The sequence below is a fragment of the Salmo salar genome, chromosome ssa04 (assembly GCF_905237065.1).
Source record: "Salmo salar chromosome ssa04, Ssal_v3.1, whole genome shotgun sequence".
Classification (NCBI taxonomy): Eukaryota; Metazoa; Chordata; class Actinopteri; order Salmoniformes; family Salmonidae; genus Salmo; species Salmo salar.
Genome location: NC_059445.1, coordinates 66,912,149 through 66,939,166, shown reverse-complemented (window position 1 = coordinate 66,939,166; position 27,018 = coordinate 66,912,149). Strand labels below are relative to the sequence as shown.

The 27,018-nt window shown below is 40.6% G+C and overlaps 1 protein-coding gene across 2 annotated transcripts; it reads right to left on the bottom strand.

The window, feature by feature from the left end:
• Positions 1–1,426: 1,426 nt before the first annotated feature.
• Positions 1,427–18,838, bottom strand: micu2 (mitochondrial calcium uptake 2). Of its 2 annotated transcripts, none has more exons than XM_045717253.1 (12): positions 18,578–18,838; positions 10,917–11,046; positions 10,694–10,725; positions 10,479–10,554; positions 10,242–10,289; positions 7,252–7,334; positions 5,718–5,777; positions 5,340–5,437; positions 4,852–5,023; positions 4,437–4,545; positions 3,798–3,955; positions 1,427–2,557 (listed from the first exon to the last, which is right to left on the bottom strand). In XM_045717253.1, the coding sequence occupies exons 1-12, from the start codon at positions 18,764–18,766 to the stop codon at positions 2,456–2,458; spliced, it is 1,257 nt and encodes a 418-aa protein (XP_045573209.1). In that variant the 5' UTR covers positions 18,767–18,838; the 3' UTR covers positions 1,427–2,455. The 2 variants fall into 2 exon arrangements, with proteins under 2 accessions (XP_045573209.1, XP_014053045.2); XM_014197570.2 differs by lacking the exon at positions 18,578–18,838 and adding an exon at positions 12,922–13,033.
• Between the last annotated feature and the right edge of the window lie 8,180 nt (positions 18,839–27,018).

Here is a 27,018-nt window from a genome sequence, read left to right as displayed (position 1 = left end):
TTGCTCTTGTTTTTTTTCTTGCTCCCTTTTTGGTGGTGCAATTGCAGTTCTACCAACTTGTGATAGAAATTATACGCTTTGTTTACATTTATTGCTGAAAATGGTTCTGTATTTACAGCGAATTCAGAAAGTATTCAGACCATTTGACTTTTTCCAAATGTTAAGTTACAGCCTTATTCTAAAATGGATGAAATAGTTCATTTCCTTCAATACCCCTTTATGACAAAGCAAAAACAGTTTTTTAGAAGTATTTATTTTTTACATAATTATTCAGTCCCCCAACTCAGTACTTTGTTGAAGCACCTTTGGCAGCGATTACAGCCTTGAGTCTTCTTGGGTATGACACTACAAGCTTAGCACACCTGTATTTGGGGAGCTTCTGCCATTCTTTGCAGATCCTCTCAAGCTCAGGTTGGATGGGGAGCATCGCTACACAGCTGTTTTCAGGTCTCCAGAGATGTTAGATCTGGTTCAAGTCTGGGCTCTGGCTGGGCCACTCAAGGACATTGAGACTTGTCCCAAAACCACTCCTGCGTTTTCTTGGCTGTGTGCTTAGGGTCGTTGTCCTGTTGGAAAGTAAACCGTCGACCCAGTCTGAGGTTCTGAGCTCTCTGGAGCAGGTTTTCATGAAGGATGTGGCTCAGTAGAAGAGATGTGGCTCAGTTGGTAGAGCATGGTGTTTGCAACGCCAGGGTTGTGGGTTCGATTCCCACGGGGGACCAGTACAGGGGGGAAAAAAATGTATGAAATGTATGCATTCACTACTGTAAGTCGCTCTTGATAAGAGCATCTGCTAAATTACTAAAATGAAATGAAAATGAAGGATCTTTCCCTCCAACCTCACTAGTCTCCCAGTACCTGCCCCTAAAAAAAACATCCCCACAGCATGCTGCCACCACCATGCTTCACCGTGGGGATGGTGCCAGGTTTCCTCCAGACGTGACGCTTGGCATTTAGGCCAAAGAGTTCAATCTTGGTTTCATCAGACCAGAGAATCTTGATTCTCATGGTCGGTGCCTTTTGGCAAACTCCAAGCGGGCTGTCATGTGCCTTTTACTGAGAAGTGGCATCCATCTGGCAACTCTACCATAAAGGCCTGATTGGTGGAATGCTGCAGAGATGGTTGTCCTTCTGGAAGGTTCTCCCATGTCCACAGAGGAACTCTGGAGCTCTGTCAGTGACCATCAGGTTCTTGGTCACCTCCCTGACCAAGGTCCTTCTCCCCCGATTGCTCAGTTTGGCCAGATCTAGGAAGAGTCATGGTGGCGACTTTATATACAGGTGTGTGCCTTTTCCAAATCATGTCCAATCAATTGAATTTACCACAGGTGGACTCCAATCAAGTTGTAGAAACATCAAGGATGATCAATAGAAAGATGCACATGAGCTCAATTTCAAGTCTCATAAAAGGGTCTGAATACTTTAGTAAATAAGTATGTTTTTTATTAAGACATTTTCACAAAAAAAGTTTTAGCTTTGTCATTATGGGGTGTGTAGATTAATGAGGGGGTAAAAAGTATTTGATCCATTTTAGTATAAGGCTGTAATGTAACAAAATGGAGAAAAAGTCAAAGGGTCTGAATCTTTCCCAAATGCACATTCCAGGAGCAATGCAGCAATTCTCAATTTATTTAGTCTACAAACAGCTTTGATCTAATAGATTGGCACCCTTGCACTTTACAATGGAGTGCAATGGAGCAGACTGTTCTGTTTCAAAACGTATTGAATGGCTTTGTACCCTGTAAGCACCTGCAACTTACCACAGGTGAAAAATTACACCGTAAACAAGAATCTCCTGCCTTCAACCAAATGAATTGGAATTCTGAATACTTTTGTCCACGCCATTTGACTTTGTAGTGAACAATCTTAATTTCAGATTTTTTTGGGGGATCCTGTGCAGTTCTTAAATACATGGGTGAACAAAAAGTTTAGATGTCAACTTATTTTTCAAGAAATGAAAGTGAATCGTGCAAGGGTGCCAATCTATTACAACACAACTATACTTTGAAATATGTTTGTCTTCAACACATTGCTAACATGACTCTTTCCACCTATATGACTCAGCAGTTTAGAACTTTCAAATGATACCACAGTAAACCATGTCTACCTGTAAACAAATCACTTGCATTTGAGGAGGGAAATAGGGTAAAAAGTGTCAAGACACCTTCAATAAAATGTAAAAAGAGCTCTCATTTATATGCCTTGTATGCATAGACTGGTATCAAGCATCACAACCAATTTCTATTAGAATAAACCTCACCCATAGATTATGTACTGTATATTGCAATAATATTTTCACAAACAAAAAGCCTGAAAAATATTGATTTAGATCATTAGGACCATGTTTATATTCCATTGACAAATATCCAGTGATAATGGTCAACTATCAATGCTTTACATTGGAGTCACCCAGTAAACACTCGTAAGGCACTTCTCCATCCAATGGTCTAGCCCCTCAAAAAGGGCTTCCGGTGTCCCGGAGAGCCTCTTGTGCCCCCTTTAGGGTCTCCCTCTTCACACACTTCCAGTAATTTGTGATGCCACGCTGGGGCTGCACCTGGGGAAATACAGACATCACATAATAAACGTTAAAAAGGTACAATATGCAAAAATCACTTTGCTAACATTCTAATAGTTTGCTTAATTCTAATAGTTTGCCGACAAAACAAGCAGTCATTGTTTAGATAATTCATTGTACCATCTAAAATAACAAGTATTTTTTCCATAACCAAAAATATTGTATTTTCAGCTGTTTGAAGCTAGTATACAAAACCGAAAGGAAAAGACAAAAAAACTAAACTTAACGGGGAGCATAGAAATAGTACACATAAAACAGATACCACTTCCTAGACTTGCTTTCAATGAGAATGACAGAACTGAAATGTCTGTGAATTTGGTCGGGTCGCCCAAAGTTGCATATTGCAGCTTTAATAAACCTCCCAGAGTGGCTGCATGACCTGATCACCAGGGCCCTATCCTATCAGATAGGATTAAAAGCATAAAAATAGACCGGGAGTCCCCATTCAAGACTGATTCGTCCGTTCTATTCATTGTATTTCTATGCATTTAATCCTATCCAATAGGCAAAATCCAGATAACTTTTGACAAACTGAACCCAGGACTAAACAACTTTACTGCACGTGTTATTTAAAAACAATCTCTGCTCCTTTTCCCCCTCCATAATTTTTTTTTGGGACGACATGATCGACATCCAAACAGTGATTTAATATTCCTTTCTCAGGTGGGGAGTTACAAGCAGCTATTAACTCCCCCCCCTGTAATTTAGGGTAGGCCTCTGATATGACAGCATATCTAGGACGATTACATCATTGCAAACAACGTTTTAGTCTGTATTAGGCTCAAATAGATTACATGAATTGATAGGGGAGTTAAAACAGACAGCATAAAACCACACCCATGTGTTCTAAAATAATACATGCAGGAAATATTCAAAAGCACAGGTGAAATAAATGTCAAATATATTATTTTAGTTCAGAAATGTGAGGCAGATTGTAAACCATGTTGCTGATAAGACGGGTTTTCATAAAGGTGAGTAGCCTAAAGTGAGGAACGTGAAGGGATGGGGAGGGATAAGCACCGGGCTGCATGATCAGGTCATGCAGCCTCAGCCTAAACTTTATTTGTATAGCACAATTCATACAGAGACCGCAACTCACATCACAGTGATTATTAACGTCAATTGGAGAATTGCATGAAAGTTAGAGTTAAGCGTGGATCTCAAGACCAAATAATGCCCTAAAGGACTGCTTCAACTGATAGATAAATGCCCCCAGTACCTTCAAGCCGCGCAGTACTCGGTCTTCCATCACTCCGATAAACTCCTTGTGGCTCAGACAGTTATCGCCGTCCAGGTCAAAGATCTTGAACACAGTGTCCAGCACGTTCTCAGAGAGGTCGTGCCCTGTGGCAATCTTCACAGCTCGCCTAAATTGGACTGCAGAGAATGCAAGGGGAATAAACTATCAGGGATAATGTACTTGGCTAACAGGGCAGTCAGCAGTTGCTACGTCTATTATTGGACTAATAAATTCATTATGATACGTATCCATGGAAGAATATAACTTAGAAATGTCTCATGAGTTTAGTTCCACTGTCGTACCCCATCAGAAGCCAAAATAAGCTTGCTTTACGCCAATGTTTGTAAACAAAGTAAATGTAAATAAACACAATATAGCCTCAAAACATGGTTAAAATGTTGATATCATGGATGGTCAGTCCTTCTGGATATAAATTTGAGTGTGGTTACATTTCTCCAGCAGCTTCCCTTAGCTTTTTACTGAAACAGGGGCAGGGAGTGCACTTTGTTACTGTTTCAACTGCTGAATGCTGCTTTAAAGTGAATTGACTGTGTAACATCAGAATATTTCTGACAAAATGTCCTTCCTACAAAAAACAATATAGAATAAGAAAATTACCAATTCCGATAGGTCGGTTGGCTTCACTTATCATTTTCACGGAGAAGGCAAAGTCCTCCAGGTTGTTGGTGAAGAGGCAGAACGCTTTGAACTCATCAAATGTGATGCTCTACAAGAGAAGAGGGACAAATGTCCAAGTCGTACATTGATAAGTCACCCCTTGAGAGCCCCCCAAAATGTGTCATATTTCACAACTTCTTAGACCTGAAGGTACATTGACATGACTGCATATTATCCCAATCCGAATATTTTGAAATTGCATCCTTCCTTCAATAAAAAGTGACCCCCATATCTGAATTTGTTGGATTGGGGAAAACAATTGGGTGGCAATTGGCAACCTCGCTTTCACCTATTACAACCCTTACTAATCTGTGATGACCTCATGGAAACGAGGGTGGATTACTGTCCTTTTTACCTGGCCCGCGGGGATCCTCTTCCTCATGTTCTCCCAGTAGGCCTCGTTGGCTTCCTCGTTGGTGTAGTGCAGCAGCCACTCTGCAAAGTCCTCCCGCCGCATGGTGTCCATACCCTTGGAGAACTGCAGGAACTCCATCTCTTGCACCTCCGCCTGCAGGTCCTCCATGAACCTAGAGGAGAAATCCAGAGTAAAGACACTGAACATGACTAGGTCAGTTCTGGGCCTGTATTCAAAAAGTGTCTAAGAGTAGGAGCGCTGATCTAGGATCAGGTTCCCCCTGTCCATGTAACCATATTCATTATGATCTAACAGGCAACAATGATCCTAGATCAACACTCCTACTCTGAAGTCTATTCATACAGTGTCTATACGGAGTAACGAAAACATGATTTTACTAGGATTAGGGACACCTACAAAGAAAAGGTTGGGAGTAGCTATACCGTTTAACACCAATGATACTACATGGTAACCCACAGATATTTTACCTGCAAAATCCCTTGTACTGAAGCTTGTTTTCACCATTCCTGCCAAAGAAGAAGGCCTGCAGTGTAGTGTTCACATCATCCCCCTCTGCGACTGGTTTCTGTTTAGATGACATCAAGTTTCAACACTTCCTGCCTTTGTTATTACTGCAAGCCCCATCACGCTTGAAATACAAGTAAACAATAATTTTTCTAGCCCGTACACAACGGTTTACATTATCGTATAATGACAGTTGGCCAGCCTTAGTGCTTTCAATAGGCATTTCCCCAAAGGACATTCAATGTCATCTATATAAAGTATTCTAAAAAAAGTGTTTCCAAAAGTCACATGAATAAGGAGGAGATTTCCGCCTTAAAAATAAAAGTTCAGTGTTGACTCACCATGTCTGTGGCACCTTCCTTAGGCACCGTCTCTTTTCTTTTCCCAATGATTTTCTTGAGCTTCATCATAAAATAAAGCAGCAACAATGATTCCTTGCATTATAATAATGCAGATAAAACAGAAGATTAAGCTAAAAACATTACTTGTGAGAGCATTTCTTAGCTAGCTTACATGTTCTCAGAATGCGGGAAACTATTAATTCAGTTAAACTCACTAATAACACATACATACCTCTTACTCATCTGAATTATCCAAGAAATGTCAGCAATAACAGAGAACATTTCATTAGTCAAAAGGTTATCAACTACCCACAATGCCTCACTCTAATATTATAACTGGAAACAGTATGAAACAGCAAACAGTGTGTGTTTGAGATCGACTACAAAGCGGTTGGACCCCACAGAATCACTAATCTACAAATCACCTTGCATCCCAATTACTAATTATTATGTGATCAAGATTAGATATCCTTTGCCTTGCTTTGCTCACACTGATCCCCTCAAACACACTAAATCCATGCTGCTCCTCTCTACTTTGTCAGGTGTGGAACTCATCTTCTAAAACAAACCATAATCTAACTGGAGGTGCTTAACACCTTTTAGACGTGCAGTGGGTTTTAGGAACACAACAGTGGTCTAACTCTAACCCTTGTGGTTCCCAGCCTCTGTTCAAAATTAGGGAATCAACTTTTCACTGGTTTAGTACAAAATTGTATAGTCACAGGCATTTTTGTAGCCATGTATGCATACTGTATTGTGCTAAAGCCAACTAGCAAATACAGTATGTTTCCAAGCTAGTTTCTGTGCCTTGTAAAATGTGATGCCTCAGACTGAGAATGAATAGGCCAATGTTTTGACAGATGGAACCAATTGAGGTGGGAGAAACTAGTGCAGAGGAACAAATATGTGGCACAGACTTAAGGTACTGGCCATACTGTACCTCTGCGTTAGCATCAAGTGTCATTCATTGTAGGAGCGTGTATGTCAAAACCTCCAATTAGGTAATGTCCATGTAAGGGCCGGCAATATTTTGAAGTGTGGATACTTTATATAGATATACAATACATGAGACTGAATACTAAAAATACAATTCCATCAATTCCTTGAGAAGCATAAAATAAAACATTAAAAGGGGCAATCTGCGATTGCTACATCCATTTTTTAAATATAAAATTAATGATATGTAGCTATTGATTCTTGAATATAACTTATAAATTCCTCATGAGCTTAGTTCAAATGTCTAAACCCATCAGAACCCAAAATATAAGCTTGATTTACTCCATTGTTTATAAACAATGCAATTGTAAAATAACACTGTATAGCTTAAAAACATAGTTAAAACTATTATTTTGATCTCATGGATGGTTAGTCGTTGCATCCATAGTCCTGTCTATGAATTTGAGAGCGGTTACATTTCTCGAGTACCACCCCAAAGCGGTTTACCCAAAACTGTGGAGTGGTACCCGTTTGCTGTTGTTTGAACTGCAGATTGGCCCTTTAAGGAACATTTTATAACATAGATTATAAAACATACCTTGAGAAACTCCTTTCTGTCCACATGCTCATTGCCATCAATATCAAGCATTTTGAAAGCTATATGAAATCCTGTGTGTGGCTCTGAAATAACAATGCATTTTCTGTTAGAAAATAACGTCACTAGGTGCTGCTTGTACAGAACAAAGCAGCGACAAGATGAGCGGTTAGTTTTCAATTGCTGTCCACGCCACAAGGTTAACAGCAGGGTCTACTGAAATAATGATTCAAGCACAACATTGTTGGTGACTGGGCAACATTTTGAATGAGGAAGTTAAGTCGCCAAAACACTATCACATGGGCAGTGTGTTCAGTAAGTACGAAAACAGCAACAAAAAACTATCATCAATGGACAATGAGTGTTCTATTGGACCGTTTGAAGATGTCCTTTTTCGTTTTGTGCCAACTGATACCACCCAGGTTCAGTCAATGTGTTAAAGTAACAGGCTACACAATGTACTATCCTAAACAGGACAGATACCATAATCTAATGTACAATGTCAATAACTGAAGTTAATGTGCAGACAACTGCAGGTCCTGAGAATATCACAGGCAACGGACAGTCGGCAATCCATAAGGAGCCAGCTCCTGTACAAAAATATTGCGACAATTATGGTTGCGCTGGTCCGACAAGGCATGGTTGTGCCGTGCGTGCAGAAAAGTATATGAGAGCTCACTAATGTGGCACTGCCTGGTCACGTCTTTAGGCTACAGCTGCACTAAACCAGGGTCCTGTTCATTAGGAAAAACTCAACAGAAGAAAGTGTTCCAAAACTGAGTGAAACAAGGTGGTACTATATGTACTTGTGTAACAGTGTTGCTTCAGTCCCTCTCCTTGCCCCAACCTGGGCTCGAACCAGGGACCCTCTAAACACATCGACAACTGTCACCCATTTGTTGTGTCTCTACTATATGTACTGACATGTACCTGATAGATGCGTGCGCAAGAGCGCACACACACACACACACACACGTTAATGCATGTAAATTATAAAGAAGGAATGGAGTAAAAAGAAACAAAAGACAACTATTGTAAAATACTGTGTCCATAATATGTATACGCTGGAAGTAGAGGCCTAAGCGTTGTTGCTCACTAGCTCTCTCCAATTAGGGGAGGTAGGGTTTGAAAGTAATAAAGAAGAAAGATACAAGTACCAGTCAAAACTTTGGACACACCTACTCAGTCAAGGGTTTTCTATATTTTGAAGGAGTTCCCACATATGCTGAGCACTGCTTTTCCTTCACTCTGTGGTCCCAACTCATCCCAAACCATCTCAAATTGGGTTGAGGTCGGGTTATTGTGGAAGCCAGGTCATCTGATGCAGCACAAATAGCCCTTACACAGCCTGGAGGTGTGTTGGGTCATTGCCCTGTTGAAAAACAAATTATCATCGCACTAAGCGCAAACCAGATGGGATGGCGTATCGCTGCAGAATGCTGTGGTAGCCATGCTGGTTAAGTGTGCCTTGAATTTTAAATAAATCACAGTGTCACCAGCAAAGCCCCGCCACACCTCCACCTTCATGCTTCATGGTGTGAAGCACAAATGCGGAAATCATCCATTCACCTACTCTTGTCTGAGTCCAAATGTGAGATTATTGGTTCCAACCTCCGTGTCTTTGTGAGACAAAAAGGACAGACTTCTACTGGTCGAATGTCCATTGCTCCTGTTTCTTTACCCAAGCAAGTCTCTTCTTCTTATTGGTGTCCTTCAGTAGTGTTTTCCTTACACCTCTGAACAGTTGATGTTGAGATGTGTATGTTACTTAAACGCTATGAAGCATTTATTTGGGCTGCAATCCGAGGTGCAGTTAATTTGTTAACTTATCCTTTGCAGCAGAGGTAACTCTGGGTCTTCCTTTCCTGTGGCGGTCCTCATGAGAGCCAGTTTCATCATAGCGCTTGATAGTTTTTGCGACTGCACTTGAAGAAACTTTTAAAGTTCTTGAAATTTTACAGATTGACTGACCTTCATGTCTTAAAGTAATGGGCTGTCGTTTCTCTTTGCTTATTTGAGTTTATTGCCATAATATGGACTTGGTCTTTTACCAAATAGGGATAACTTCTGTATTCCACCCCTACCTTGTCACAACACAACTGATTGGCTCAAACGCATTAAGGAAATAAATTCCACAAATTAACTTTTAACATGGCACAGCTGTTAATTGAAATGCATTCCAGGTGAAGCTGGTTGAGAGAATGCCAAGAGTGTGCAAAGCTGTCATCAAAGGGTGGCTACTTTGAAGAATCTCAAATAAAAAATATTTTATAACACTTTTTTGGTTACTACATGATTCCATGTGTTGTTTCATAGTTTTGATGTCTTCACTATTATTCTACAAGAAAATAGTAAAAATAAATAAAAACCCTTGAATGAGTAGATCTCCCTCTCTCCCCCTCTCTCTCTCCCTCCCTCCCTCGCCTCCCTCCCTCTCTCCCTCCCTCCTTAGAAATATCCTTGTTTTTGAAAGAAAAGCCAAAAAATTCCATTAAAATAACATCAAATTGATCAGAAATACAGTGCAGACATTGTCAACTAGTCTAAAGGCCAGTTTTATTGCTTCTTTAAATCAGAACAACAGTTTTCAGCTGTGCTAACAATTGCAAAAGGGTTTTCTAATGATCAATTAGCCTTTTAAAATGATAGACTTGGATTAGCTAACACAACGTGCCATTGGAACACAGGAGTGATGGTTGCTGATAATGGGCCTATGTAGATATTCCATAAAAAAATATATACATCTGCCGTTTCCAGCTACAATAGTAATTTACAACATTAACAATGTCTACACTGTATTTCTGATCAATTTGATGTTATTTTAACTTGACAGAAAAAAAATTGGCTTTTCATTCAAAAACAACACTCCTAATCCACACGACCCAGATGAAGTAAAATGTGTTGTGTAAGAATTAGAGGATGCCGGTTCCAAATGCATGTCATTGAAAGGGAGGGCTGTTTCCGCTGTATGTCATTCTGGGTCTATAACTTACTGGTCAGAATAGTCAACAGGAACAGGTACTCTGTGTAGGATATCAGACCTGCAAGACAAAACATGCTTCTCCATCACACAAACATTTCAGTGAGTGTTCATTTATCCTGTTTAGATTGACACTCCCACAGTGATCAAATACATATTTTCTGCCTGAAGTATAACTATCCAGCATCTTTTTACATTGATGAAGCACACAGCACCAGTGAGGCTGTTTGACCATAGCATGAAAACGTACCATCGTCTCCGAAGTTTCTGAACAGACTGTTACCTGCCTGAACCCGTGAGGCAGCATCCAGCATCTTATCCACCTCCTGCAAGTATCATAAATTATACAAGGAGAAACAACCAATAGTCTTCTCTTGCTGTAATGCTCCTGTTGATGGCATTGCACGAATGGACTAAAATCCAAAACACATTATGACAATGAGTTAACCCGATCCCAACACTCACCTTTTTGGTTAGAGCTTTCTTTGGTAATTTACCTAATAGCAGATGAAAGGAAAATAATGTAAAGTGCTGTTCTTGCCTGGAACAAAATTTAATACACTTACAGAGGGAGCTTGTGTAGCCATATGCCAATCAATTCAATTCATTACATCATGAAGTATTCCCTTTTCTACCAGCTAGGCCATTTTACAACATGGACACTATCATCTGATACTACTGTACTTACGGTCGACATTCTCCAACATGATTGAAAAGAGGAAATCCCTTGGTGTCATGTAGAGTTCCTTATTGTACGTCATGGAAGCAAACTGGTTAAAGCACATCCGTCTGGCAGACAGCTGAAACACTGGAAGCAACTATAATATGGAAGGAAGCATTAGCACTAAAAGAAGGACAAGGTCTAAAATACAAGGGCAGTGCAAAGCTGAAAATTGGATAAGGTAATGGCTATAGAAGAATTGTCAGTACTCCTGACCAACTATTGTGGCACATTGCATGACTGTCTGTCATTTGTCTAACAGCAATTAGTTAATACATTTTACTTGCTTCAGCTATCAATTTATCAAGGCTACTGATTGCACAATTTCCCCTAAAATAGAAAACATAGGTCTAACAACTGGATTGAATACGTTCTTGTGCACTGCTCGGTGTGGTGATGTAAGGGATGCCGATTTAGTAAGAACTGTCTACCTACTATGGATATACAGTGGGGTCCCAAATGATTGACACCCTTGATAAAGATGAGTAAAAATGACTATAAAATAAATAATTCACGTACTGAGCTATATTGTATGCTCCAAAAAAATAGGGAAATTATATTATTTTATACTAATAAAATTGCTCAGAGAAAAGGTAATTTTTTCCCCCATCAAAAAGGTAGGGGTCAGCGTCAACGAGCAGCGACGTCATCTGGTCATCCAAAAACAAGGAAGACATTGGATGACTATAAAAAATGTGATGAAAAAAATAATTAATAATAATAATCCACCTCAGCAACAATTATTTGAATAATTCAATGGATGTTTTGTGCACAAAGTTGATGACTAAAGTGTCTTATTAGGAATGTTCAAATCTGATTTCTGTATGTGACCGTCTATGGAAATTGTTTCTGGGCCGGGGGTCAGTTAAACTGCAGTACCGAAGCAAATATGTAGAAGTCAAACCAGTGCTTCTAGACCGGAACCCTGGCCCCTTGGTTTGTGCAGAGTTGGTGATAGCTAACTTACAGAAGTCAAGAGAGGACATATGAATAAAATAAATCCCTCGTTATGTCGAGATCACAACTTATTTATCTCATGATCACTACATAACAAAAGTTGTTTAATCGTGATCACGAGAACATTTTGTCGAGATGAGATGAATCCAAAGTACCACGTATTATCCATTCATTTGTCCAGATGCACGAGAACCACCTCATCAAGGAACCCTGTGACTGCTTTGATTGCAATGCGCTCGCTCACAAGATTCGTCAAGTTAGTGGCATTGTTGCTCGCATGCGATTGGCTGTGGTCTTGGGGGTGCCACAGAGCCTAGGAGAAAAAGAGCTGGCTTACAGGTGTCGTAAAGTGCTTAAATTCCCCACAAGCTCTTAGCTCAAGGTAACAGGCAATTTGGCTTCCTAACATTCTAACTTATAAACTGATACTGAGCTCCAAAACGCAAATGGAAGCATGATGTTAGCATCTAAGGTACCATCCCTTAGTTTATTTTTATTGATCGCTACGCTATACGCTGATCCAACATGGGCTCTGCCGCCTCAGCCATACTTTTAATCTATCATCAATATGTCCACTCCTATATATAGAGTTTATCGTGATGTCAACAAAACAACTTTTGTTATGTCTTGATCATGAAATAAATAAATTGTGATCAACATGAGATAAATGTTTTATTTATATGTCCTCTCTGGACTTTCATACTAACTAGCTAGTCTCCCTCAGCATATCTGGCTAATTTAAGCTATTGTGTGTCAGTCGGAGTTATTTAGTGAATGGGAAAGCTAACATGCTGACTAGATCGTGCATTCGCGCATGTTGATTTTGTCCATCCACCCCAGACACGATCAGGACACGTAGGTTGAAATATCAAAACAAACTCTGAAGAAACTATATTACAATTATGTTAATCATTTGGGGACAAGTCGAAAAGCATTAAACATTCATGGGAATTTAGCTAGCTTGCTTGCTGTTAGCACTATTTGTCCTGCGATAAACATTGGGTTGTTATTTTACCTGAAATGCACAAGGTCCTCTACTGCGACAATTCATCCACAGATAAAAGGGTAAATCGAGTTTGTTTCTAGTTATATCTCCTCCTTCAGGCTTCTTCTTCTATGGACTTTATATGGCGGTTGGCAACCAACTTTAAGGTGCATTACCACCACCAACTGGGCTGGAGTGTGGACCTCAATCACCCACATGGGAATATGTTCCTAAAAACCAATGAGGAGATGGGAGAGGCAGGACTTTCAGCTAGTCAAGCGTCACAAATAGAACCAAGTTATATCTTAGCGCCTGGCTATGCAGACGCTCGTTGACACGCGCAAGTTGTTTGGATGCAATGATTGAATAACATGTATGTGTACATTCATTTTGTAACGCAAGCGGTGTGGTCACCATGTAAGGATGTTGATCCCAGGAAGTTGGTGGCACCTTAATTGGGGAGGATGGGCTCGTGGTAATGGCTAGAGCGTGTTTGATGCCATTCTATTCGCTCCATTCCAGCCATTATTATAACCCATCCTCCCCTCAGCAGCCTCAACTGATGTTGATATAAGTCACGATAACAGGAAAAGTGTTTATTTCCAGTGAGTGCATTTGATTGGTTTAGTTTCTGTAGCTAGCTTGGCTGGCTGGCTAGCTAGCTGAAACCAAAGAGATAAGAGAACCTTTTTCTGACTGAAGCACACATCTTCTGACAGTGACACAGTGCCCTCCTGTGGACTGAAGCTGAACTTTACTACAACATATTTAACCTTGTTAAAAATGAGAAATTTAGTGGTAGAACTGAATAAATTAAATGAATCATAGAGGTCTTATAACCTATTCTCTACTTGGCTCGTGTTTGTTATCCCTTTATAGGCTATGTAACTTTCGGCTAAGCCCCCAATGTCTTAAGAGGTGGTGCAATTTCTTTTTTTTACCCCAAAAGTAGTGGGAAGGAATGGTGGGGTGTGTTGGGGATAGTGGTATATATAAGCAATAAGTCCTGAGGGGGTGTGGTATAGGACCAATCTACTACAGCCCTTAGCTGTGGTATATTGGCCATATATCATAGTAGCCTTATTGCTATTATAAACTGGTTACCAATGTAACTAGAGCAGTAAAAATACTTGTGGTATACGGTCTGATATACCACGGCTGTCAGCCGATTGGGGCTAGTTCACTAGCTAGCTTGTCGTTCAGTAGCATTTTGGGCAGATTGCTCGAGTTTGAAGTGAAGGGAGTACAGGGCTTAGCATATCTCTCGAGGAGGCTAAAACGAGATTGTCTTGGAAAAGTTGAATATTTTCAAAAGGAGTCAGGTAATTGGTTAAGGGAGGATTGAGGGAAAGAGAGAGGAGGTTGAAAAGACTGAGGGGGGCAGAGTATGGGTTAGAATCTGTTGAAGCTAGCAATAACAAGGGAGAGGGTATGTAGAGGACGATTGATGTCAAGTTCAAACAGAGTAAGCCAGATGCCATTTTGAGTTCTGGAGGCGAAATGGAAGGGGTAGAAGGTGTTGTGAGGAGCTCGGAGCCTTGCATTGCATTGATGGACATGGTTGTGATAAAAGATACGTTTGGTCCAGAGGGAGTGTGATTTTTGAAGAGGGCCTTTTGGCTGATCCATGGATGGTTTCAGGTTGGGTGGAAAAGATGGTGGGTGCTGTTGAGTCGGTGAAGGTAACCCGAAGCAGACTTGTGATGTTTGTGTTTCTTCCGATCAGAGGGAGCAGGCACTCCATGCGACGCAACTTGAGGAATGACCTGTATCTTGCTTTGCACTTAGGTACAGGGCACCATTGAAGGGAGTGATTTCTGGGGTAGCGTTAAGTATGGAGGTGGAGCAATTTAAGTTTCCTGGTGTTTGTCACGCCTGCCATATGGTGTAAAGTAGATCCGGTGGGGAGTGTGGTGAAACAGAGGTGACACTCTGTTCTTTTGAGCTTTGATTCAGAGTCTTTACCTGACAAAGTAATGTTAGGATATACAGTTGAAGTCGGAAGTTTACATACACTTCGGTTGAAGTCAATAAAACTCGTTTTCAACCACTCCACAAAACTATAGTTTTGGCAAGTCGGTTAGGACATCTACTTTGTGTATGACAAGTAATTTTTCCAACAATTGTTTACAGACAGATTATTTCACTGTATCACAATTCCAGTGGGTCAGAAGTTTACATACACTAAATTAACTGTGCCTTTAAACAGCTTGGAAAATTCCAGAAAATGTCATGGTTTTAGAAGCTTCTGATAGGCTAATTGACATTTGAGTCAATTGGAAGAGTGCCTGTGGATGTATTTTGAGGCCTACCTTCAAACTCAGTGCCTCTCTGCTTGACATCATGGGAAAATCCTATATCGACATAACCTGAAAAGTCGCTCAGCAAGGAAGAAGCCATTGCTCCAAAACCGCCATAAAAAAAAGCCAGACTACAGTTTGCAACTGCACATGGGGACAAAGATTGTACTTTTTGGAGAAATGTCCTCTGGTCTGATGAAACAAAAATAGAACTGCTTTGCCATAATGACCATCGTTATGTTAGGAGGAAAATGGGGGAGGCTTGCAAGCCGAAGAACACCATCCCAACCGTGAAGCACGGGGGTGGCAGCATCATGTTGTGGGGATGCTTTGCTGCAGGAGGGACTGGTGCACTTCACAAAATAGATGGCATCATGAGGATGGAAAATAATGTGGATATATTGAAGCAACATCTCAAGACATCAGTCAGGAAGTTAAAGCTTGGTCGCAAATGGGTCTTCTAAACGGACAATGACCCCGAGCATACTTCCACAGTTGTAGCAAAATGGCTTAAGGACAACAAAGTCAAGGTATTGGAGTGGCCATCACAAAGCCCTGAAATCCTATAGAAAATGTGGGGGCAGAACTGAAAAAGCGTGTGCGAGCTTGGAGGCCAACAAACCTGACTCAGTTACACCAGCTCTGTCAGGAGGAATGGGACAAAATTCACCCAACTTATTGTGGGAAGCTTGTGGAAGGCTACCCTTAACATTTGACCCAAGTTAAACAATTTCAAGGCAATGCTACCAAATACTAATTGAGTGTATGTATACTTCTGACCCACTGGGAATGTGATTAAAGAAATAAAAGCTAAAATAAATCATCATCTCTACTATTATTCTGACATTTCACATTCTTAAAATAAAGTGGTGATCCTAACTGACATAAGACAGGGAATTTTTACTAGGATTAAATGTCAGGAATTGTGAAAAACAGTTGAAATGTATTTGGCTAAGGTGTATGTAAACTTCCTACTTCAACTGTAGGAGTGATGCTGTTAGAGATTCTGTGACGAATACACTAGTGTTATAGGCGTCATGTGCATGTCACAGCAGTGTGTAGGAGGGAGATTCCAAGATGTGGGAAGTGTGTAGGAGGACATGGGACAGAGGAATGTGTATTTCCGGTGAAAAAAAGCTGTGTGTCAACTGTAGGGGTGCCCACATTGCTGGGGATTGGAGGTGTCCAGTGCGAGAGAGACAGGTTGAGGTGGCCAGGGTCAGAGAAGTGCAGAAGATGTCGTATGGTGAGGCAGTGATGAAAGGAGGAGGGTGGCTCAATGGTGAGGGATTCTGAGAGGATCCCTGTGAATAGTAAATGAGTGAAATTTTAGTAAGGTTGTCCTCTAAGTGTTCATAGCAATGTTTATCAACTGTACAGCAGAGATGGAACATAAGTCACAGAAAATAGATGCATTGGCAGTTGCAGAGAAGTACTTGGAGGTAGTAGATTTGACTTCAGAAGAGTTACAGGGTGTGTTGAGTGGTAGTGTCCTGTCCTCTCCTCTCAGGTCATTGGCTTGGGGTAGGATCAGATAGGGTTAAAGTAGTGGAATAAGGTGGTGGGTTTTAATGAGTATAAGGTTAGTTGGTAGGGTAATTAAAAATACATTTTTATTTTTCCCATTTCCCCTTTTGTATCACAAAGTGTAATGGATTTATACTATATTTCAGTTGGTGGTGGTAATGCAACATATTGGATGCCAACCGCCGGTAAACTCCACCGAATAAGTAGTCGTAGTTTCTAGCTACCTACCATATTTGTACGCAGCCTTAAATAGGCTACTTGCAGGGTTGGGTAGGTTACTCTCTAAATGTAATGTGTTCCAGTTACCTGTCCAAAATTGTAATCAGTAATGTAACTTTTGGATTACCCAAACTCAGTAACATAATTTGATTACATTCCATTACTTTTACATTACTTTCCCCTTAAGAGGCATTAGAAGACGACAAAAATGTATGTTACCAATTGAATTACATCTATTGCAGGATAAATCAATATGAATGTTTACACTAAATAGCTCTACTGACAAGTGCTATTTACATGTGAAAATGAATGCCATATGCTGCATTTGCTATAGGCCTATTGTTTACCTTTTTGTTGGTGACACTTTTTTTTAAAGGGGTGGATCAGCTTTAATATTGCAGATAGATTGCAGCTTCCATCAATGTAATTGTCTGCATCATTTCCAATCCCCCATATATTTTGGGGGGTAAATATATACACATTTTTTTGCACACACACACAAACCTTTTAAAAATATATTTTCCTTTATTATTCCCCGCAAACCCTACCATCCCTCCCTTAATTGGAGTAAACAAATAAACAATAACACTTAGGCTTCTACTTCCAGATTATACATACTATATACATTTTACGTACACATTGTATTTTACAATAGTTATATTTTGCTTGTTTTTAGTCCTGGCCTTCCACTATTTCTGATGTCCATCCAGTTTGATTTCTATTTGCAACTGTGCTATTTCACAAAAGTTCTGATATCTTGATAATATGCAGCTGTTTAAAGGGCAAATCCTCAGATGAAACAATAACAAAACGGTTGCCCGCCTCTGTTTCAATGGACATGGATGTAGCAACTACAAATTGTCCTTTTAAGTCTATCAAAAGTGTGCCAGTTTGAGCACGTGTCCATTAGGCCTATGGATTTGTTGTATTTATTTATCAGAATTAATTAGACTGAGCAATAAAACACCCACTTGTTTTCCATAGGCTAGGTTCCGCACTATGCAGCTGTTGTAAGAGGACATTTTTAACTGGCTTCAACTGATAGACAGTTTAAGCTTCTTGAATTAAACCATTATTGGGTTCAACTGCCATGCACAACAACCTCAATCCGTAAGGCGCAAATAGCTAATGACAGCGCAGCAGTATGATTCACGTCAATGCGCTATGTAGATCAATAATAAGTGATATCCGTATCGCCGTAGGCTACACCACTGCTGCCATCCTTCTCTCCATTTATTCGAGTTGGATCATCTTTGGATGCCGACATTAGTCGAACCATTGGAAGACATAGTTTGAACGGTTTTGTAATCCATTACATGTAATCCGTTACTTGTGAACTCTAATATTCAGATTACATGTAATCCGTTACTCCTCAACCCTGACTAACGTTACTTGTTTACTTTAGCCCTATATAGGACTCCGCGAATCGTCCTATGTAGAGCTGTTTACTTGTGTACTGTAATATTCAGTTGTGATAATGGTAGACGAGTGTGGCGAACAAATAGTGATTCACCAGGCACTGACAGGTAGCTAACTAGCAAGAAAATGTCAAACATAGTGGCTGACTAGCTAACTTTAGCTAGCTAACATAGATATCCATCCAGTTAACGTTAGTTACTGCTGCGCCAAATATACGTTACCTTTTCCTCCTCGGCATGAACGGTGAAGGGAAAAAACCTCTTGCTCTGTTCATAGTGATAAAATATCAGTCCGCTTCCAACGAGAGACCCCAAAATGCCAGGTCCCAAGGCACGATGGAGCGCCCTGTACGACCAAGGTCTCCTCAAAAAGTTTCTCAAAACTCCAGCAGCCCTTCCCCAGCTAGCCATTTTCCATAAACTGTCACACCCACTGGTCAGGTTCCAACATTCTTAATAATTTTCTTCTTCTTCGATGAGGTTTAACGGCGTCTGACATCCAATATGTTGCATTACCGCCACCTACTAGACTGAAGTACAACTCCCTTATACCTCGCTTGAAAAAAATCAAAAAAGACCCAACCATTCTAACGCCACACTTTTTATACAATAAAAATCATACCACCCTACTCGACTATTTAAATCTATTTAGAATTACCTCAGGCCAACAACCCGAAAGGATGGGACATCACCACTTAACACACCCTGTAACTCTTCTGATGTCAAGTCTCTCACACCCAAATACCTCTCTGCAGCTGCCACCACAACCTCAATTTTCTGCAACTTACGTTCCATCCCTGCAGTACAGTTGATAACCTTTGCTATAAATGCTAAAAATCCAATCTTACTGAAACATATATGTACTGGTAGAGATCTACTACTCACACCACTCCTCTCAGGATCCCTCCCGCTTGACCCATCTTCCTTTACTTTCTTCACTGCATCAACATATGACAACTTCTGCACTACTCTAACCCTGGAAACCTCAACCTGCCTCTCTCGCACATTTCTGATCCTCAGCCCCATCGGCACCCCTACAATTAACACATAACACTACTTTCCCCAATGCTACACATTCCTTTGTCTCATGGCCTTCTGCACACTTCTCACACATAGGAACCTCCCTCCTACACACTGCTGCCACATGCCCATAAGCTTGACACCTATAACAACGTAATGTATTCTGCACAAAAGCTTGTACAGAATAACTTATATATCCTAACATCACTTTGTCGGGCAAAGACTCAACATCAAAACTAAAAAGAACAGACAATGACTCTTCTGTTTCACCACTCTCGTCACCCTGTCTGTGTTACACCAAACGACGAGCATCACAAACACCGGGAATCTTCCCCTTCAGTTGGTCAACTTTTACATTTACCGCTACCCCAGTAATCACTCCTTTCAATTGTGCCCTTTTCTTGAGAGCGAAACAATTCACATTTCTTGCCTCCATTCGTTTAATGCAGAGCACCGTCTCACTCTGACCAGCAGAAACACAAACAATTATCACAAGACCACGTCTGGTTACCCTCCCCGATTCCACAGTACCCAACTTTGTTTTCACCCACCCTGAAACCAAAAATGGATCAGCCAAAAGGCAAGGGTCCACTTTTTCCAAAAACGTCACTCATACAGTCACAGACTAATTTTTGGCCTGACCCTCGGTGCAAGCCTCAGGCTCCGAGTACTTCACCACACCATCCACCTCCGATACTTCGCCCTCATTCACTTTAATTTCTCTTCCTGTCTTCAGCTCACTCTACTTATACTTTCTACCATTCTTTTTTAACAAACCATCTCCTTTTTCCCCTCAATTTTTAACGGACTAAAGCTCACCGTCTTCCTCCCTCTCTCTCTTAGACCTCCTCTGCCTCTCTTTTTCCCTCCATTCCTCCTCCGTATTCCAAGTATACGTCTCCTTATGATAATACTGCACTTCTCTTGGCATACACTACCAGTCAAAAGTTTGGACAAACCTACTCATTCAAGGGTTTTTCTTTATTTTTACTATTATCTACATTGTAGAATAATAGTGAAGACATCAAACCTATGAAATAACACATATGGAATCATGTAGTAACCAAAAAAGTGTTAGATAAATAGCCACCCTTTGCCTTGATGACAGCTTTGCACACTCTTGGCATTCTCTCAACCAGCTTTACCTGGAATTCTTTTCCAACAGTCTGCTGAGCACTTGGTGACTGCTTTTCCTTCACTCCGCGGTCCGACTCATCCCAAACCATCTCAATTTGGTTGAGGTCGGGCGATTGTGGAAGCCAGATCATCTGATGCAGCACTCCATCACTCTCCTTCTTGGTCAAATAACCCTTACACAGCCTGGAGGTGTGTTGGGTCATTGTCCTGCTGAAAAGCAAATGATAGTCCCACTAAGCCCAAGCCAGATAGGATGGCATATAGCTGCAGAATGCTGTGGTAACCATGCTGGTTAAGTGTGCCTTGAATTCTAAATAAATCTCAGACAGTGTCACCAGCAAAGCCCCCCCACACCATAACACCTGCTCCTCCATGCTTTACGGTGGGAAATACACATGCGGAGATCATCCATTCACCCACACCGCGTCTCACAAAGACACGGCAGTTGGAACCAAAAATCTCCAATTTGGACTCCAGTCCAAAGGACAAATTTCCACCAGTCTAATGTCCATTGCTTGTGTTTCTTGGCCCAAGCAAGTTTCTTCTTATTTTGGTGTCCTTTAGTAGTGGTTTCTTTGCAGTAATTTGACCATGAAGTCCTGATTCAAACAGTTGATGTTGAGATATGTCTGTAACTTGAACTCTGTGAAGCATTTATTTGGGCTGCAATTTCTGAGGCTGGTAACTCTAATGAACTTATCCTCTGCAGCAGAGGTAACTATTAGAGGTAGACCGATTAATCGGAATGGCCGATTAATTAGGGCCGATTTCATGTTTTCATAACAATCGGAAATCGGCATTTTTGGACACCGATCATGGCCGATTGCATTGCACTCCATGAGGAGACTGCGTGTTATGCGAGTGCAGCAAGGAGCCAAGGTAAGGTGCTAGCTAGCATTAAACGTATCTTATTTAAAACTATCAATTTTAACATAATCACTAGTTAACTACACATGGTTGATGATATTACTAGTTTATATAGCTTGTCCTGCGTTGCATATAATCGATGCGGTGCCTGTTCATTTGTCATTGAATCACAGACTACTTCGCCAAACGGGTGATTTAACAAGCGCATTCGCGAAAAAAGCACTGTCGTTGCACCAATGTGTACCTACCCATAAACATCAACGCCTTTCTTAAAATCAATACACAAGTATATATTTTTAAACCTGCATATTTAGTTAATATTGCCTGCTACATTCATTTCTTTTATCTAGGGAAATTGTGTCACTTGTGTCAGTTCTGTGCAACAGAGTCAGGATATATGCAGCAGTTTGGGCCGCCTGGCTCGTTGCGAACTGTGTGAAGCCCATTTCTTCCTGACAAAGACAGCCAACTTCGCCAAACGGGGGATGATTTAACAAAAGCACATTTGCGAAAAAAAGCACAATCGTTGCATGAATGTACCTAACCATAAACATCAATGCCTTTCTTAAAATCAATACACAAGTATATATTTTTAAACCTGCATATATTTAGTTAAAAGAAATTCATATTAGCAGGCAATATTAAACTAGGGAAATTGTGTCACTTCTCTTGCGTTCATTGCACGCAGAGTCAAGGTATATGCAACAGTTTGGGCCGCCTGGCTCGTTGCGATCTAATTTGCCAGAATTTTACGTAATTACGACATAACATTGAAGGTTGTGCAATGTAACAGGAATATTTAGACTTATGGATGCCACCCATTAGATAAAATACGGAATGGTTCCGATTTTCACTGAAAGAATAAACGTTTTGTTTTCGAAATGATAGTTTCTGGATTTGACCATATTAATGACCTAATGCTCGTATTTCTGTGTGTTATTATATTATAATTAAGTCTATGATTTGATAGAGCAGTCTGACTGAGCAGTGGTAGGCAGCAGCAGGCTCGTAAGCATTCATTCAAACAGCACTTTACTGCGTTTGCCAGCAGCTCTTCGCAATGTTTCAAGCATTGCGCTGTTTATGACTTCAAGCCTATCAACTCCCGAGATTAGGCTGGCAATACTAAAGTACCTATTAGAACATCCAATAGTCAAAGGTATATGAAGTACAAATGGTAGAGAGAGAAATAGTCCTATAATAACTACAACCTAAAACTTCTTACCTGGGAATATTGAAGACTCATGTTAAAAGGAACCACCAGCTTTCATATGTTCTCATGTTCTGAGCAAGGAACTTAAACGTTAGCTTTTTACATGGCACATATTGCACCTTTACTTTCTTCTCCAACACTTTGTTTTTGCATTATTTAAACCAAATTGAGCATGTTTCATTATTTATTTGAGACTAAACTGATTTTATTGATGTATTATATTCAGTTAAAATAAAAGTGTTCATTGTTCATTCAGTATTGTTGTAATTGTCATTATTACAAATATATATATACAAATCGTCCGATTAATCGATATCGGCTTTTTTGGCCCTCCAATAATCGATATCGGTATCGGCGTTGAAACATCATAATCGGTCGACCTCTAGTAACTATGTGTCTTCCATTCCTGTGGCGGTCCTCATGAGAGCCAGTTTCATCATAGCGCTTGATGGTTTTTGTGACTGCACTTGAAGAAACTTTCAAAGTTCTTGACATTTTCTGTATTGACTGACCTTCATGTCTTAAAGTAAGGATGGACTATCGTTTCACTTTGCTTATTTGAGCTGTTCTTGACATAATATGGACTTGGTCTTTTACCAAATAGGGCTATCTTCTGTATACCACCCGTAGCTTGTCACAACACAACTGATTGGCTCAAACGCATTAAGAAGGAAAGAAATTCCACAAATTAACTTTGAACAAGGCACACCAGTTAATTGAAATGCATTCCAGGTGACTACCTCATGAAGCTGGTTGAGAGAATGCCAAGAGTGTGCAAAGCTGTCATCAAGTCAAAGGGTGGCTATTTGAAGAATCTCAAATATAAAATATATTTTCATTTGTTTAACACTTTTTATTTACCACATGAGTCCATATGTGTTATTTCATAGGTTTGATGTCTTCACTTTTATTCTATAATGTAGAACATAGTAAAAATAAAATAAAAACCCTTGAATGAGTAGGTCTTCTAAAACTTTTGACCGGTAGTGTAGTCATCCGATGTGCATCCATCACTCCAGGAATATTTTTCATCTCTTCAACATCAACTTTCCACGTGATGTCAGATATTACCCCCTTGAGGGGTGCCCTGTTCCAGAGACACACACAACACGTCAAACTTATCAAATCGGTTGAGACGCAACATACGTTTCTTCTGATACGCAGAAGTACAAAAAATCTAAACAAGCCGCCTCTTGTGATCCTCACAGCCTTCACTTTACCCATCACACTCTCCACCAGTTTGGATAGCTCAAATGGATTCTTCAAGATTGGTAATTTGATCAGCTGCTCCTCATTAACAAACCGCACTCCTACAAGATACGAAGAGACATTCTCAGCACTGTACACTACTTTGCTCTGTTTTCCATTCTTTTGGACAATACTCCAATTCTCCTTCATTCTAACACCATTAGATTCACAATCCACTTCAGCGTCCGCTTCCGCCACCTTTCCACATTGTGGCCTCTCCAGTTTCCAACAGGTGGTTCTTCTTCTTCTTCTTCTTCTTCTTCTTCTTCTTCTTCTTCTTCTTCTATGGTATATTGGCGATCACACAATTTAATATGTGCAGGATGGAAACATGATTCAAAAATATGGAAGAAAATAAAACAAAAAAATACCAAACTACCAAAATATATATAAATATACTAAACTAAATCAAACAACTTTTCATTTAAAAAAATTAAATAAAACACACATCTGATCCTTACACAGGCTCAAGTGGAACCTGGGACCTGGGAGGGTGGGCCACCTTTTTAACACCCAGGGTATCCTTTGACTGGCAGCAAACATTTACTGCAGGCTGTGGTGTGTCCACCACCATGTCTTCACTAGCATCAATTGTTTTCTCAATTCTTTTAATCGCCTCCACATAGGAGATTCGATTGACCGCTCTAACTTTTGCCACCTCAATCTCCTTCACCCTTACAGGGCACTTCAGGAAATTGGGATCATGATCCCCACCACAATTGCAACACCGTCGTCCTTCTACACACCATTCTTCAATATACTCTGTCTGTCTGCACACACTTGAAACATGGCCAAATCCTTTACAATTCTTACACTGCAATGGTTTGGGGACGAAAGCTCACATGCGTGGGTACTTGCTCTTTATAAAAAAAAAACAGGACAGACAGAATTTCTTCTTTTTCTCCATTTACCCAGTGGGTCACACCAGGAATTGTCTTCAGGGATTTAACCTGAACATCCGTATTCACCCCTGAGATGACTCCTTTGACCGGTGCTCTACTGCGAAGTTAAAAACACAAAACTTCTGTTGTCCGGATTCTTTTGAGGCTCACTGCAATCTTCCTCTGTTCTTCAGAAATACAATGAATCAAAATATGACCACTCCTGATCACTCTGACAGACTCCACTTTTCCCAGTGCATACTTCACCATTTTCGACACCTAAACGGGTCTCCCACATATGCATCCTTACTCAATAAACACATCCCAACAAGAAGTGATTCATTATAATTCATACACGTATCATCCACTCCAATTTTTGACAATTTCCTTTTTGTTCCAGTTTTCGAAACTACTGTTGTCCATTCAGAACATTCATCTTTACCAACTTTGCTCAACGCTCTGCTTGATTCAAACTCTTCATCCATCTTTCCCCAACCAGTATCGAACCCTGCTTCTTCTTCTTCTTCTTCTTCATATTATTCTTTCGGATTGGGTTGGTGGATCGCATCTAACTTAAAGGTTCATACACCGCCACCTACTGTACTAAAGTCACGGCTGACCTACATTAAATTCTCTTCATTATTCCTGTTTATAAAAGGAAAAACATGCACCACCAACTAACCCTACACCTATATACCACTATTTCATCAACATTTAAATCACCACCCCATTTACCCTAACCCTAACCCTAAAATGTCATACACCCAGGTACTTCTCTGCAGCTGCCACCTAAACTCATGAAAACCCCACTAACCCATTCCACTACTTTGACCCTATCTGCTCCTGCTCTATGCCAACGGCCTGGGAGGACCTGACACCACCCCTCAACACACCCTGTAACTATTCTGAAGTCAAATCTCGTATACCCAAATACTTCTCTGCAGCTGCCACCACAACATCTATTCTCTGTGATTTACATTCCATTTCTGCGGTACAGTTAATAACCATTGCTATGAATGCTAAGAAGCCAACCTCACTGAAGCATAACTCACTTGTTGCCCTAACCCTCTGTGCTGTCACAAATCTACTACTATCCCTCACCCTTGACCCATTCTCCTCCACTTTCTTCATTACCTCAGCATACACCCTCTGCACTATTCTGACTCTGGCCATTTCAACCTGCCTCTCTCGCACCTTACACCGCCGATCCGCCGGCAAGATGAGCACCCCTACCGTTGACAAACACAACTTTATCCACCAAAACTATACAATCCTCTGTCCCGTGCCTTCCTGCACAATTCCCACAGGAATCTCCTTCCTACACACTGCTGCAACATGACCATGAAACTCTAATAGGATAACTGATATATCCTAACATTACTTTGTCTGGTAGAGGCTCTGACTCAAAACTCAAAAAAGCTGACAATGACTCCTCTGTTTTACTACGCTCCCCACCGGTTCTATGACGCACCAAACGGCGGGCATCACAAAAAACAGGAATTTTCTACTTAAATTTCTCCACCTCCAAACTTAACGCTACTCCTTTCCATGATGCCCTGTTCCTAAGAGCAAAGCAAGAAACAGATATTGAAGTTACGTAACCAAAGCCTGTTCCCTCTGGTCAGAAGAAACACAAACAAATATCACAATTCCACTAAAGGTTACCTTCACTGATTCAACTGCCCCCAACTCCTTTCTCACCCATCCTGAAACCACAAATAGATCAGCCAAAAGGTAAGGGTCCACTTTCTCCAAAAATGTAACTCCTACTGGTCCAGATTCTTTTTTATCATGTCTGATGCCATTCTTCCTCAACATTCATCTTCCCATTACACTCGGCTCTTCATCTTCCTCGCTGTCTATAAACACATCTATCCGTTCTCCACGCTTTTGCTGCACCTTCATCCACTACATTGCTTGCAGAGCACGCACTGATGGCGTTCCTCCAAAACCCAACTTCTGTTAATTAGCCCACTTTACAAGTCTGGCTATCGCTGACCTCTCCATGCTTCCTTCACCTTGCAAACATTTACCACACCGACGACTGACTACATTACCCCAACCACGCTTCTAATATGGAAATAATAATGTCCCATAAATACTTTAATATTTTAAATTCTTCAGCATTTTGCTTTGATAGGCTATCAATTTATGACGTGGAAATGTCTCAATGTATTTCTTTTGTCTCAAAGAGTCTCTCTCTCACACCATCGCACAAACACACCCTTTCTGGGCGGTGCAATGCTTAATAGGCTATACTCTATCTATCCTGAGGGAGTTGCAGTGAACCTCCTAGC